A 16,798-nucleotide genomic window follows, 5' to 3' on the forward strand; every position below is an offset into this window, starting at 1 on the left:
CCAGAGAGCACCCCTAGTGAAAAGGACATATGCAATAATAACGAAGTGATCACTGTATCCTGTTAACAGAAACTTTACCATGAAACAACCTGGAAAGAAAAAAATAGGAAAACGAAAATCAGTAGGCCACTGATGAACATGAACTTTTATTAAACAACGAACAAAGAAACGATAACATAACGTAATGATAAAACCTATTAATGTCCTAGAAACAAGAAAACGTTAAAATATGCCAGTGGTGAGAGACCAGAAAAACAGTAAGAGAAACCAAATCACCCCTCGCTGTCCCACCGCCTGCCACGCCAAAAAAATCGATAGACTAGGGAAAATGCAAGTCAGTAGAACATCCACCCCCACTCTGGAAACTTCCAAGGTGGGGCAGGGTTCCGGCTACGCCCAGCCGGGAGCAGCCCATATAAGGCAGGTCCTGCTGCCACGCCTCGGCCAGGAGATCCTAACGTAGGGTGTAGCCGAAGGAGAGGCCGAGGCCAGCGGGACCCGGCCAGGGGATTGCCTTTACAACGCTGAACAGTTGCAGGGGGGGGGAATGTCTCCTCGACCCTCCCCTCTCTCTCCCAGTCCGGCCGCGGTGGCCCTTGAGAGTTGCAGGTAGTCCCGCCACATGCTCTTCCGGTCCGACCACCAACGGTCGGGGGGCCGAGGCCGACGGGATCCGGCTGCAGCCGATAAACCAAGAAACCCGTTCATGGGGCCAGAGCCAGGGGCGTCCGGCCGACATCCACCGGAAGCCCGGCCCGAAGACGGACGGGACACTTCTTTCTTTTATAATGGCTGCGACAACACTGGGGGGGGATGTCTTGCACATGCCTCCGACCCCCCCCTCGTCCTCATCGCCTGGTCCGGCCATAACAAATCTCAAGCGAGACGCCGTGGGGTGCACTGGGAGGGAGAGACGGTGCGAACAGGCCTCTCCCGCTTCCCCAGGTGGAGGCTTCCCAGCTGCACCCTCAGCGCTCCAGGCGCCCGGAAAAGGGTTCTTCCACTGTGGCCATGCTGCAACGTCTCGCCCGGCAGGGTGGAGCCCGTCCGCTCATGTGACCCCGCGATCGCCGGTAGCTGCCGAACTCTCAAAATGGCGGTCGACCTGGCAAGAGCGGGCCCAACATAAAGAAATGGCCCGGTCACTGGTTGACTCCACCACCGTAGTCCTCCACGACCTTGAAGATTCTAGAGGAGCCGCGGGAGTCTCCGACCCCCGATGGGGAATGACTGCCATGATCGCCCGTGGAGTGACGAAACTGTATCCGCGGGACGTCGGTGCTCCCATGCTGGCGCCAGCCTCACTTTGAATTACTAGAATCCTGCAGACCTCACTTCCGGTGAAAGCACAGTGTGACCCGGTAGGAAAAATTATTGCACCCCCTCCCCTTTTTGACTGATAGTTCAAACCACCGATCCTTTCCTTTGCCCTTTTAACGGAACTTTGGACTGCCTCCCCCTCTTTTACATTTTCTAGAGAAAACAAAACATTAACCACTACATTAGCATAGCAGTTGACACCAGAACTGTTTTCAAATTGAAAACCAACAACATCTTCAACAGAATCCTTTTTGTTTCTGCTGTGACCCTGCTACAGCACAGGCATTGTCCCCAGCAGTAATTCTGCAATGCCGGTAAGAATAGCTGTGGTGCCTACTGGACTCACTCACCCCCGCGGCGCCCCACGCCGTTTTTTGCTGGGCGGCAACTTACTAGACATCACTTTCGTGCCATCTAGATTTCAGCGCGTTCTGCTGCCTTGGAACTATTCGCACAACAGACCGCTACTGACAAGAATATTTCATTATTGGTGCTGTCAATTTCAATAAATCTATTGGATAATTAAAAAGAAATTGCCACGGTCTCTTCGTTGTTTAAATGTTTTTACTGTTTTTGTTTTGTTGTATATATTTATATGTTATTAAAGTTTTATATTCCTACTACTTTGTTGGAGTGCTATATATTTTTAATGTGACACATAATTGTAAAAACTTTGATGTACAAAGAGTCATTCCTGGAATCTTCCGCTTCAGGCTCGGTCCCCTCCCCAATCACAATACAGGATGGTTTTCAGATAGTAGGAACACGTGTGGTGTGACGGATCTCATCGAGTGTGGGCCTTGATCTACTATAACTCCTTTGAAGAGGGGTGATTCTTTACAGCTGGGGCCATAAACTACATCTGCAGGGCTAGCTGATAGCCTGGACAATCGGACACAGAGAAAGAGGAGTGTCAGAGGGTGCGGTAGTGAATAGGGCGAAAGGGAGGTGTCGGGCGGGCACAGAGTGTGATTCTCAGGGAAGAGCAGCGCAGATGGGGGGAGGTTTATTGCCCATGCATAAGACAGAGAGCGGTGGTGACCAGTGCCTAGGGAAGATGCTTGCGTGGGTGAGGAGCCATGCTACGAATCGACAGCGTGCAGAGAGTGGGTCTGGTCAAGACATCTAAAATGGCTGCCGTGCACGACAAAAGTGTGGCATTTCAAAAAAGGCAAGATGGCGCAGACAATGTTTTTCAACACTTCCTCATTTCCTTCGAATCGAACGTTAACAGACGTTGGGGCATATTACCAAAGTTAAGCGATATTTATCGCTAACGATGCTTACCAACCAATTTTTTACCACTAAGCATCGTCAGAAATTATCGAAGATAAACCTTACTATTATCAAGGTTTATCGCAAATGCGATAATAAACGGCCGCAATGCATGAATATCGCTAAAAACTCAGCGATATTCATGCATTACCGAGCTAATACTCTTAGCCATGTTATCCACCTCCCATTGGATAACATGGCTAAGAACTGCTCAGGGCAGGTGTTACTTTTTGGAGATATTCGCGCTTAGCGCGAATATCTCCAAAAGTTGGTAATAGGAGATAGATATCTTGCATGTTGTAATGCAAGTTATTGTGGTATATGGAACTCATACCATAATCTCTCAGGAAAGCAGAAACTGATCCTTTTGGGACCGCCTAAAAAGGCCTAGGGGGTGAGGAGTACTCTACTTTGCCCCCTTTTCACGTTCCGAACTATTTTATTTTACTCTCTTCTGTAATTACACAAAATACCAGCGATAAGATGCATCGGAGACACACAGTGAGAGAAAGGAGGCCGGAGATGAAGAAGACATGTCAAATACACATTGGAGATAATATAGTGGCAGAAGGGAAGTAAATATGAGTAAACTTACCATGTAACATAAAAATGTTGCACTCTATACTATAAGTCTCATTTTATACTACAATCACTTCGCTACAACCTCATAAATTAAAAATAAAAATGAATAATGTCTCAAACAATTTTTGATTTCTAAATATAAATTTATTCTTCAGAATTTTCTAAATTTGAAAGAACTAGTAACATGTCCTCATCAGCAATGTCCTCATTAAAAGTCTCCAATGATGATTCTTGTAACTCTATGGTCTCCAAACACTCGATAAATTCGCCATCAAGAGATTGATCAAAAAAATCATTCAAGTCATCTCCTCCTTGTGACAATATTTCATTATTGGTGCTGTCAATTTCAATCAATGTAGTGGAATCATTCAAGTCATCTCCTCGTGACAATATTTCATTATTGGTGCTCTCAATTTCAATCAATGTAGTGGAATCATTCAAGTCATCTCCTCCTTGTGACAATATTTCATTATTGGTGCTGTCCATTTCAATCAATCTAATGGAATCATACAAGCCATCTCCTCCTTGTGACAATATTTCATTATTGGTGCTCTCAATTTCAATCAATGTAGTGGAATCATTCAAGTCATCTCCTTGTGACAATATTTCATTCTTGGTGCTGTCCATTTCAATCAATCTAATGGAATCATACAAGTCATGTCCTCCTTGTGACAATATTTCATTATTGGTGCTCTCAATTTCAATCAATGTGTTGGACAATTCAAAAGAAATTGCCACGGTCTCTTCATTGTGAGCCATTTTATTTTGAAATTGCTTGCTGTAAATTGCAGAAAAAAATAATCACTTTCATTTATCGTCTTTAGTAATACATAATATAAAACTAACTTTATCAAGTATTTAGTATAACAGAAGGACTGCAAATAAATAACAGAAAACATTTTTCAAATTATCTTCAAGTGTACAACATAGTTCCCCTTACAAATTAACAACTCACCTTTTTAAAAGTAGCAGAAGTGTTAGTACTGTGTAAATCAAACACCAGAAATTCACCACCAAAAATTCCTCACAAATGTACCTCAGACAGTAGTATCACAAAATGGCTGTGGTTTCCTCTCATTTGACATATATACATAACCAATTAACTTTCATCACACACAAATACAAAACCAAAGTAACATTTTAATTGGTTCTAAATTTCAACACTTTCAAATGTGTTTTCCCCATGCAATTTTCCATAGGACATTTACATACGTCTACAGCCTGAATGGCTGAACGGAATTACACCAAACTTGGCAAAATGGTACATCAAACCTAAGAGGTCAGGAAGGATCTACTATGCCCCCTTATGGTCCTTTCCCCCTTCGCTTTGGCCTCCTCTTGTCTCTCAATCCTACCGAGGGACAAGATGGCGGCCGCTACGGACTGTTTGGAATGTTGACAGACGCCGGAGAACCAATCAGCTTCGCAAAGCTCCGTAACGCGAAAAGTACGCGAAGCGGAGCGCTGTTACAGATATATATCTTTTTTTGAACGTTAATTTCTCAAAATCCACTGGAGCACATATATTGAGACCTAGCAAAGGCACATCGGGCTACCAGTCCCTAATATTTTGCCAAGTTTCGTGCAAATCCATTCAGCCGTTCGATTATTATTATTTTGTTTTTTTTTTGCCCCGCGGGGCCCTTTTAAAACCTCCACATCAAACCTAGGGGGTCAGCGAGGATCTACTATGCCCCCTTATAGTTATTTCCCCCTTTGTTTTGACCTCCTCTTGTCTCTCGATCCTACCGAGAGACAAGATGGCGGCCGCTACGGACTGTTTGGAATGTTGACAGACGCCGGAGAACCAATCAGCTTCGCTTCACAAAGCTCCGTTGCGCGAAAAGTCCGCGAACCAGAGCGCTGCCCGGTCCGCTGTTACAGATATATATCTTTTTTTAAACGTTAATTTCTCAAAATCCACTGGAGCACATATATTGAGACCTACAAAAGGCACATCGGGCTACCAGTCCCTACAATTTTGCCAAGTTTCGTGCAAATCCATTCAGCCGTTCGGGCTAAAAGTGAGGCCAACCGCCCTATGGAAAACTCAATGTTAAAAACACGTTTTGGGACCCCCCTTTTTTCTCGGCCCCCCCTTGACGAACCCCCCCCAAATTTTCAAGGGCTGCTCAGAAACAAAATGTGCCATTTTCCTGAAAATTTCAGCCAATTCCGTCCACAAACGCCAAAGTTATTAGACATAGAATTTTCAAAAAACCCATAGAGAAAAAATCCTAACTATATATATATATATATATATATATATATATATATATATATATATTTTTTAATATTTTTTTTGCTGCAATGTGGTCTTTAGCAGTATCGCTCCACAGCGGGTGCCGACGTTGGGCCAGACCAATGGCCAGAGTCAATTTTTACACAAAAGACACCGCACTCAGCAACTCCACGTTTTTTTACTTTATTCAGTGCCCAGTCTAACACCAACGCGTTTCAGCCGTGCTCATATATGAAATGATATGAAATGATAGGAGTCTTATCGTGCGCAAACTTAGCCCAGTGGGCGTCAAGGCGCCTAATTCAAAAAACCAGCTCATGACGCAGACCAAGCAGTTCATCCTGAATAGGCTCTTGAAAAGCACCACGTTTTTAAGGCCTTTTTAAACAGGTCTAGAGAGGGTAGAGTTTTAATCTCCATAGGCACGGTGTTCCAGAGCTGAGGAGCAACGACGGAAAAGGCCCTGGCTCCCCATCTGGTAAGCCTGAAGCGAGGGACAGCAAGCTGGTATAGTCCCGCAGAGCGAAGGCACCTTGTGGGATGGTAGCGGGTAAGTAGGGAGCTGAGAGCGCCTTTAGATCCATATATATATATATATATATATATATAATATTATATTATATATATATATATATATATCCGGATAACTGCTCAGGAATACCGCTTCCCACATGGAACTTCCAGCAAGCAGCAAACAAGCAGACACGGACCCAGACTGTGTGCAAAATCTTCTGCGTTTATTAGTCGGCCATAACGCGTTTCACCACCGGAGTGGCTTAATCACATATATATATTTATACCCAACAAAAAGAGCACCCAACTTGGAGAGCCTCGTACGTTATGCCATACTGTATTCTGTGAATATTCTATTCCAAGGGCAAATCTTCAACATCAGCCAGAAGTACAAAAATCATTCCAATACATACAATTTGACAAAATTAATCTTCCGGGACTCTTGCTACTATGTTCAGAGTCCTACTTTTTTTCATGTTCAAGATAAACACATTTTTCAATCAGCCCAGCCAATGCGTTTCGTCCCTTTAGGACTTAATCAGGGTTGGTTTGTCCTTTGAATTTTTTATTGGCATAAAGTGGAGCTTCAGTTTCGTTAATTGTCATCTATTTTTCTCCTGTGTGGTATAGTATCCCCTATTTCATCTTGCGCCTTCGTGTCCTAGAGCCGAATGCCACAGGAAAGGCACATTATCGCATTAGTGTCCAGAAAAACGTTTGTCATTTTGGAGCGTCCAATGAAATAGTGTTATATGGAGAAGGCACAGCATAAAAAAGTTTGAAAATATTGCATAGGTCGATAGAGCAGTGCTTATCACCACATAGAAACAAGGCATAGATTAAATAAACATCTATTGAAATCACTGTGTGTTTGGCTATTTTTTCCCTTCCCAGGCTGGTAGAACAAGAACCAGTGACTTGGGTAATAACTTGTTATCACTATCTAGAGAAAGGCCAGGACTATGTTAAGCAAAGTGACGTTTTGCCTGCTTGCTCTCCTATTAGTGGGTCAGCATTTAAACCCTTGCTGGCAGTGCCCTAGGTGGCCTGTCAGATAGTAAACAGATACCGTTGTGCCTTTTTGTTTAGTGTTGCTTCATTAGATAACTAATGTAAGTTGTGTGTCTAGATGGAGCTACTTGAGTGGAGATGCTGCACAATGTTGAACAACAAGGTACCACTTAAACAACAAAATAGTTGTTAGTCAGGTCCACTATACTGACCTTGGATGGATGAAAGGATACATTTGGGTTGTTCTGATTCCATTTTGTTAAATGCAGGTCACTTAAAATGCAGCTGCAATTGCCCACTTAACTTTCCTAACAGCTTAATGAATAGGAAAAGTAACTATTCATCTGGCCTTAGAAGATAGCTCACTGGGTGCTCGTGTTGTAGCTGGAAAGTCACCTTTCCACTGCCAATGACACAATCATTGGTGCTTCTATCTGGTTGTAGCAAACTGTTTTCGTTTTATACATTGATTGGTCTTTCACTCTCTGTCTGCCACCCTGGTTTTCCTTCTTTTGTGGCACTTTCTGTGGATTCATCATCAGCAAATCCTTCCTTGAGCTAGCACAAGCATCAGCAAATCCTTCTTTCAGCGAGGACATGCGTCAGCAAATCCTTCTTTCAGCGAGCACAAGACTTACTCTGAGGAGAGAATCATTGGATCTGTGGTTGATACTCTACTTGAGGATGTTGAGAATGTTCTCTTTGCTTAGATGGACACGTATGGATTAGCAAGATAATCTATAGCCTCATGTGCTCTCCTTGATGTTCTTGTTAGAGAGTGAGGAGTGATAAAACACAGCCTGCTGGCCTTCAGTTGATCCCCTGATTAAGAAAACCAGAATGTATGCATACATTTAAAGGTATTTATGTGGGTGGAATATAACCAGCAAGCAACAAACCTATACCACATAGCCAGAACATGACACTAGAAAGGGTATGGTACTCTTGATAGGGGTGATGGATGTCAATTAAGTGAGGGAAAAGCAGGATCTAGCGTGCAGTGGTTCATATTTTGAACAGCAACTGACTATTATTTGTCTTACGAAGGCTGTGCGATCCCCTGATCTACGCTGTCCCCAGCCACCACTGCAAGACCCAAGCATGGTTTCCGGGTAGTAAGCTAAAGCGCACTCACAGGATGTTATTGCATATAAAGATACTGGTGTAGGAACTTGTCTTTGGATTTGGAACATGTATTCAAGCTATTTAATACTGAACTGTTTCTTCAATAATACAGAACGTCCACAAATGAGTCTTTTTTGGCATAGGAAATTTGACAAATAGTTTTTTTATAGCAGTGGCTGTTGTCAGCAAAGGAAGTACTTTATTTCCTACCAAACCCTTCACAAGAATGCCACACTCATAGACAGTTTAGTCACAAAAGTCTTTCAGGTAAGTCAGGAGCTCTTACTCTCTGTGAGGATCTTGTGAATGATGTCCTGGCCAGGTAGACACCTATTTGTGATGAAATGGGCAGGTAAGCTGCTCTGTTTCCTACAGAGTACTAGAAAAACAATTATGTTTTGCCTTGTGTGGGCAAAAAATTGTGCCCTGAAAAGCTCATAGCAACGTAATACCTCTTTTAGAGGTCTTCCAGGATAATCGAATTTGGGTGTCTTTGACTTGCACAAATTCGTTGAGCTACAGGAAAATGCAGGTTTACCTGTTACACAGCCAGCATCCTTTCTCAGTTTCTATTGGAAAAGTATTGTGGAGACCTGAGTGCCAGCTGCACTGTATTTTATCTTACAAACCACAAAGGCTTGTAACTTGCACAGGTCTACGAAGCTCTTAGGATGAGACACTAGTGACGTCCAAAGGTCTCGCTGTAGATCCATCATCTGTGTTCCATCTCATATCCAAGCCTGCACCATGCCTACCATTAAAGCTAAGGAGTCCACCGATCAGTTATTGAAGGCGGGAGTGGATCGCTGTTCGTTCTGGGAATTGAGAGCATGTCTCCCCAAGGGAGGAAAAGTTACATATTTTCCTTCTCAGTGAGTACTCATTATGAATGATGCAGTGGTGTACTTTTTCTTAAAAAGACAGAGGAGCCTATTCACAAAATCTATTTAGGAGTATGTAAACTATTACTACCCTACATACTCTAAAATGCAATTCGGTAACCTCTGTGCGTAAATCTTTGCTTCAGTCTGTATTTTATACGAAGAACTCTGCACACAGTGGTTATAGGATGAAGTAGTAAATGTGGGGGAGACAAGCGGGCACTTGTTGAAAAATTGGTAGTAATTACTCCCAAATATATGTGGGGGAGAGAAATAGAAGCAGTGGTTGAGGGGGGGGACATGTTAATGCAAGACACACATCCACATAATAATAAATCTGAAAGAAACAGGTTAGTATTAGATTCCTTACCTTAGAATATCCCCAGGCGTCAGTCTGGATCCGGAAACTTTTGCGTAGCAGTACCCCTGCGCGTCGGTAGGCGTCGTCTGCAGGCGTCCCCTTCGGCTCCGCGTCGTCGGCGTCGTGCGCCGTGATGACGTCGCTGGAGTATATAGACGCCGCCTCCGCGCGCTGACGTCAGTTCTTCTTTTTTCCGCGTCAGTTAGCGCAGATCCGAAGAGCAGTACTCCGGTCTTTTGACCAAGTGTTTGTAAAACTTAATCTTTCTACGGTGCCGGTAGGATGCCTGGGTTTAAGAGCTGCGACGAGTGCGACCGCATGATGTCGGTCACCGACCACCATCGACTCTGCCTCCGGTGTCTGGGCGCGGACCACGACGTGGAGTCCTGCGTCGACTGTCGGGCCTTGACTGGAAAAGCTAGGCGGGAGCGGTCCCGCAAGCTTCTCGAGCTCCGAGTGTCGGCCCCGCGTCGAGAGCGGTCCCGGTCCGGTCGGAGGTCGAGGGAGCGGTCGAGGGAACGATCGCGGAGCCGCCATGGGCGCTCCGGGAGTCGCCACCATTCCTCCGGTTCGTCAGGTAAGCACAAGAAGTCGGGGCGTCGCCATCGCACCCCCGACTCCCCCCGACGCCCGCGTGATGCGGCCGGGGGCTCGGGTGGCCCCACCCCCGCGGGCCCGCGTGGGTCACCGACGCCGTCTACCCCATACCCGTCGGTCCCTGGGGAAGGCGCGTCGCGTGAGGTGATCGAGGCCTTCCTCATTGCTATGAGGGCGAGGTCTCCTCCGGCGGGGCCTACGGCGCCTGCGGGGCCGTCGGTCCCGTCTGGGGGCCCGAGCGGTTCGGGTGCTTCTGCCCCGACGCCGCCGGTGGCTCCGGTCCCGGCGCCGCTGGGTCCCTCAGGTTCGTCGCCGGCTGGTCTCCCGGCCTCTCCGGCGTCGGTTCCTTTGGGCCAACCCGTGGTACCGCCTCCGCGTGGTGCAGCGACTCCGCCGTCGGCTCCGGACGGCGTCGGGTCCCCGGCACCGACGCCGCGCGGCGCCACCCCCATTCCCTCCCCGACTCCGGACACGGAGTCGGACCGGCGTCGGCCGACGCCGGATCCGACGCCGATGGGGCCCGTTGACCCCGATGTCTATATCGTCGACCCAGAATATGGGTATGATGAGGATGAGTATGGAGAGGGTTGGGAGGGGTCTGAGGACCCTTTATCCCGTGCCTGCCAGTATGATGTGGACTGGGTAGGTGATCTGGGTGATGCCAGTGGCCTGGACGAGTCGCCCAACCCTGGGTTTGTCCCCCCGTCCCCTGTGGCGTCTGAGGCAGGTGCTGCCTATTCAGTGGTCCTGATGAGGGCTGCCAAGGCCTTACACCTTGAGCTCCCCGTCGCGAAGGTCAAACCGAACATTCTGACCGAAGTGTTTAAACCGCAGTCATGCCCCCAGGAGCCTCTGCTGCCGTTTAATGAGGCCCTGACGGATGTCCTTTTGGGCACCTGGTCCAGGCCCGCTTCCGGTGCACCGGTTGACCGGAATGTGGCAAGGCGTCACCGTCCATGCTCGGACGACCCTGCCTTTTTATCCACCCATCCCTCCCCGGAGAGTCTGGTGATCCAGGCCTCCACTTCGCAGTCCGCATTTCCGTCGGCTCCGCCCGATCGGGAATCAAAGCGGTATGACCAGTTTGGTAAAAAGGTCTTTTCCTCTTTGAGCGCTGGACTGCGGTCTTGTAATACCGCGTGCCTCTTGGGCCGCTACACCCACTCCCTGTGGGATACGGTCGAAGAGTGTTTGCCGCAATGCCCCCAGGAAGTGCGGGACAAGCTCACCCGGGCCTTGGTTGAAGGCCGGGATGCGGCGCGGTACTCGATCCGTTGTGGTCTGGACACAACCGACTCCCTGGGACGGGCCATGTCCACGACGGTGGCGATTCGTCGCCATGCTTGCCTGAGATCTGCCAACTTTTCGCCAGACGTCCAAAATACACTCATGGACATGCCATTTGATGGCAGTCGCCTGTTTGGTGACAAAGCGGACCACGCGCTGGAGCGCTTCAAGGACTCCAGGGTCACGGCCAAGTCCTTGGGTCTTTCGACCCAGCGCCAGCAGACGGGTTCGTTTCGCCCCTTTCGTGGCCAAGGGAGGGGCGGTCCCACGCGTGCTGCCAGCCACGCGCCGCAGAACGCTCCCCAGCACGGTGGCGGCCGTGGTTTCCGCCGTGGTGGCGGTAGAGGCCAGCGGCGTGGTCAGTCCACGCCTCCCTCCGCTGCTGCATCCAAGCCTTCCTAGTCCGAGCTTTCGGGCTCACGTGACGCCAGTGGGTGGCAGGGTTCGCCATCACCACTCCCGCTGGCGCGCGATAACATCGGACAGGTGGGTGCTGCAGCTCGTTCGAAGGGGCTATGCCCTCCCCTTCGAGTCCACTCCTCCAGCCATGCCACCGCAGAACCACCGTGTGTCGGGGGACCACTTGACACTTCTGCAGGAGGAAGTTACGGCCCTCTTGGCCAAGGGGGCCATCGAGCGCGTTTCTGGGCCAGAAGTAGGGTGTGGTTGCTACTCCCACTACTTTCTGGTACCCAAGAAGGACAAGGGAGGCCTGCGTCCTATCTTGGACCTGCGGAACGTCAACGGCTTCCTCCGGAAGGAGAAGTTCAAGATGTTGACTTTGGCTCAGGTCTTGGCTGCTCTAGACCCACAAGACTGGATGGTAGCGTTGGACTTGCAGGATGCGTATTTTCACATCCCCGTCCTGCCGGCCCACCGGCGTTACCTGCGGTTCTCGGTAGGCCACGAGCACTTTCAGTTTATCGTGCTCCCATTCGGCCTTACCAGCGCCCCACGGGTGTTCACGAAAGTGATGGCGGTGGTCGCAGCTCATCTGCGCCGGTTAGGGGTTTCAGTCTTCCCCTACCTCGACGACTGGTTGTTGAAGGCGGGCTCGCCCCAGACAGTCGTCCACCACCTTCAGACGACGGCAGACCTCCTGCACGAGCTGGGGTTTTCCATCAATGTGCCGAAATCACACCTGTGTCCCTCTCAAAAGCTCCTTTTCATCGGAGCGGTTCTCGACTCGGCGCAGTTTCGGGTTTATCCCCCGGAACGGCGGGTCCGGGATATTCAGGCTCTGATTCCCATCTTTCAGCCGTTATCCCGGGTTTCGGTCAGGTTGACGCTGCGGCTTCTGGGGCTGATGGCCTCCTGCATCCTACTGGTGCATCACGCCAGGTGGCGGATGCGGGCTCTGCAGTGGGACCTGAAGTTTCAGTGGGCCCAGCATCAGGGCAACCTATCCGACCATGTCCTGATCTCGGAGGGCACTGCGAGACAGTTGCAGTGGTGGCTTACGGACCGCGATTGGGTCAGAGGCAGATCCCTCTCCCTTCCCCAACCGGAGCACGTGGTTGTGACGGACGCGTCCCTCCAGGGCTGGGGTGGCCACTTGGGAGAGGCGGAGATCAGAGGCATCTGGTCTCCGGCGGAGTCCCGGCTCCATATCAACATGTTGGAGCTACGGGCGATTCGCCTAGCACTGAAGGCATTCCTCCCCTTTGTCAACGGGAGTGTAGTGCAGGTGTTCACGGACAACACCACCGCCATGTGGTACTGCAACAAACAGGGCGGTGTGGGGTCGTGGACCCTTTGCCAGGAGGCTCTGCGTCTCTGGCAATGGCTGGAACGTCAGGGCGTGACTCTGACGGTTCAACACCTGGCAGGTTCTCTGAACGCCAGGGCGGACGAACTCAGCCGTCGGTGCTCGGTGGATCACGAATGGCGTCTGAACTCGGACGTGGCGAGAGGCCTCTTTCAGCAATGGGGAGAGCCTTGGTTAGATCTATTCGCCACAGAAGAGAACGCGCAATGTCATCAGTTCTGCGCGTTGGAGTTTCCAAGACGGCACTCGCTCGGCGACGCCTTTCGGCGCGAGTGGAGTTGCGGTCTGTTGTACGCCTTTCCGCCTATACCACTTCTGCCCAGAGTGCTGAAGAAGATCAGGCGCGACCGGGCCCAAGTTATCCTTGTGGCTCCGGACTGGGCTCGAAGGTACTGGTATCCCGAGCTACTCAGCATGACAGTCGGTCCCTCGATCCGCCTGCCCCTTCAGGAGGACCTTCTGTCGCAGCAGCAGGGGACGGTCCTCCACCCGAACCTGTCCAGTCTCCACCTCCATGCTTGGAGATTGAGCGGCGACAGTTGAGGCCATTTGACTTGCCTCCTGAAGTCTGTGATGTTATTCTGGCAGCCAGGCGTCCCTCCACAAAGTCGGTATACGCCTGCCGGTGGAACAGATTTGTGGCATGGTGCACAGCAAAGGCTGTGGACCCCCTTTCTGCCCCTCTGTCTGAGGTTCTCCTCTTCCTTCTTTCCCTTGCCAAGCAGGGCTCTGCTCTGGGCACTATCAAGGGCTATCTTTCTGCCCTTTCCGCCTTCTTAAGGCTACCTGATCAGCCATCTTTATTCAAGTCCCCTATTGTATTACGATTCTTAAAAGGCATCACGCACATGTATCCACCTGCTCCGTTCGTGATGCCTCAGTGGGACTTGAACCTGGTTCTGACTTTCCTGATGTGTGCTCCCTTTGAGCCTCTTCATTCCTGTCCTCTCCGTCTTCTCACTTTAAAGACGGCCTTCCTGGTTGCCATCACCTCTGCCAGGAGAGTGAGTGAGCTCCAGGCCCTTTCTGTTAAACCTCCTTTCTTGTCTGTTCATCCTGACAAGGTGGTTCTTAGGACTAGACCTTCTTTCCTGCCCAAGGTAGTCTCTGCTTTTCACATTGGGCAGTCCATCACCTTGCCCTCCTTCTTTCCGCCTCCGCATCCTTCAAAGGATGAAGAGCGGCTCCATCGTCTGGACCCAAAACGTGCGCTTTCATTTTACATGGATCGCACACGCCAGTTCCGGGTGGATGACCAACTGTTTGTTGGCTACGTGGGTGAGAAGAAGGGAAGGGCGGTACAGAAACGAACCATCTCTCGGTGGGTCGTCCTGTGCATCAAAGCATGCTACTCTTTGGCTCGGAAGGAGCCTCCTGTTGGGCTGAGGGCCCATTCCACTCGGGCTACGGCGGCTACTACTGCCCTGGGCCGGGGAGTCCCTTTGCAGGACATTTGCCAGGCGGCTACGTGGGCCTCGCTGCAAGCCTTTGCGAGGCACTACTGCCTGGACAGTCAAGTCCGGAGGGATGGCTTCTTTGGCCGTTCGGTCCTCCAGGACTTTCTGGTGTAGGTTGTATTGGTTCGCAGACCCACCACCGGGGTTGGTATTGCTGGGGTATCTATTCTAAGGTAAGGAATCTAATACTAACCTGTTTCTTTCAGATGAACAAGTTACTTACCTTCGGTAACGATATATCTGTAAGAAACAGTAGTTAGTATTAGATTCCTTACCGCCCCACCCATCCTCCCCGTTCTGCGAACTGATACCTAGGGTTAAGGACATCCCTTTCAGGGCCCTAGTTTCAAATGGCACCAGTGTTAGTTCTCACATGGCTCTGCGTGTTCTGGCGCGGAAAAGCTGTGTGCAAAGAACTGACGTCAGCGCGCGGAGGCGGCGTCTATATACTCCAGCGACGTCATCACGGCGCACGACGCCGACGACGCGGAGCCGCAGGGGACGCCTGCAGACGACGCCTACCGACGCGCAGGGGTACTGCTACGCAAAAGTTTCCGGATCCAGACTGACGCCTGGGGATATTCTAAGGTAAGGAATCTAATACTAACTACTGTTTCTTACAGATATATCGTTACCGAAGGTAAGTAACTTGTTCGACAGTTGCAGGTTGCTAAATACACATTTATATCTACTACAGAAATACTACTTACAAAACCGGTTGAATTGCACTCCAGCCCAGCCTTGCAGCTAGACAATCACCACACTTGACTAGCTTTGATGCTTCCTTCTTCCAAAGATGCCTAGTCCATCTCTGTTAACAGATGCTTCCATAAGGGATTTTGTTTTTCATTTGTGTTTTTGTTAACAGATGAGATGTTTTAGACCCATAGCGTACTACTTATATGTGCGTCACATGCCACATTTCAGACAAATGCTTATAAACGTCACCTCTGTCACCAGTAGAGCCCATCCAGTGATCTCAAAGACAAATCCATTATGATTGCCTTTGAGCTCACTTCAGACCTACTTTAGACTGTTTAGAGAAACAAATCTCCTTCAGGTGCCACCTTTTCATTTTCCTTGTTCTTGGTGTTTGGATAGGGAATAAACCGTGGATATCAATCAATCAATAACCTTTGGCCAAAGTGCCCCACTTTCCTATGTGTGTGCAATCAGCCATCTTCTATTTCCGATCATTTTTGTTCCAGCTCCCAAATGAAAAGTTGCAGCAATTCTCTTAACAGTAATCTACCATCTATTTAATAAGAAAGTAAGACAGGACGTAATCACCACTCACTGTCAGAAATTGATGGCGGTGTGGAGAAGGACATTTTTTCAAAGTAGTCCAAGGTGCAGTGCATCTGGTTGGTATTTACCCTCTCCATGCTGACTGTCTGTCACCGCCGTTCTAATAAATTGGTAGCAAGCCTGCTGGTGGCCTACTTTTCAAGGAATGGTTTGGCCCAAATGTATACTTGTGCAACCAACAGGAACTCACAAGTCTTTAGTTTTACATCTTTGATGCATGCATGCCCTGAAGATTAACAGAGTTTTGTATGTTTAAATGGCCTATGAAGTACCTATCTGCCTCTCCTACTCCACAAATAGTTTTAGAATACTTTAAAGCAACAAAATGGGCTTCACTAATGTAGAAATGATCTCCTGTTTCAAGCAAGAGGAAGTTTTAGATATGGGTTCTTTAGAAATTAGCTTTTCCTTATCTTGGTTTTTAAAGATCCTGCATCGAGGTCAAGTTTGCACCTATAAAAAGACTCTACAAGATTACAGTGCAAGTTAGTGTTAATGTTTTTGCCACATGAATCTCATTATCTTGGTTTTTATTGAACACTTAGCTGAGATTAATATTCATCTGAATTTGTGTAAAATGTATTTTCAGTTATCAGCATACATGAATATGCCAAATATTATGATTGGAACTTTCTCAAGCTGCAAGACCAAAACGATCGTCTCTCTGTTGAGGACTATGTAACCATCATTTTAATAAGGTGTTGGTGTCACGAAAGTAACAGGTTCACTCTCTTTCATTACCTTATGTTCATTATTGGTATATACCCATTTTAATTTTTGATATATTTTCCCATCTTTTCTTAGGTGTCTTTAGAGGCCATCCAGAGCAAGTCAAGGAATACCAGGACCTTTTGGATCCTTTACTTTTCTCTGCATTTGAAGGTAACAAAATATGTTCTGTTTTGTAATGCTCTATAACCTGCAACATACTTTATTATCTCCTTATTATAAATGTAATAGTGTGTGAGACCACCATCCAGGGCAACCCTATCTATGCACACACTACCCTGTGTTCTACCACCTTACTGTACAATACTGCACATTTACCATCATACTGATGACTATGGAAGA

At 48.5% G+C, this 16,798-nt stretch overlaps 1 protein-coding gene across 3 annotated transcripts in view; it reads left to right on the forward strand.

The window, feature by feature from the left end:
- Positions 1–16,798, forward strand: part of PHKB (phosphorylase kinase regulatory subunit beta) — a 1,437,099-nt gene that overhangs the window by 841,094 nt on the left and 579,207 nt on the right. For all 3 annotated transcript variants that reach the window (XM_078669366.1, XM_078669365.1, XM_078669367.1), the window contains one exon: positions 16,532–16,609. In XM_078669366.1, coding sequence (XP_078525492.1) covers positions 16,532–16,609 — 78 coding nt within the window. The remainder of the gene's footprint in view (positions 1–16,531; positions 16,610–16,798) is intronic.

The sequence above is a fragment of the Lissotriton helveticus genome, chromosome 12 (assembly GCF_964261635.1).
Source record: "Lissotriton helveticus chromosome 12, aLisHel1.1, whole genome shotgun sequence".
Classification (NCBI taxonomy): Eukaryota; Metazoa; Chordata; class Amphibia; order Caudata; family Salamandridae; genus Lissotriton; species Lissotriton helveticus.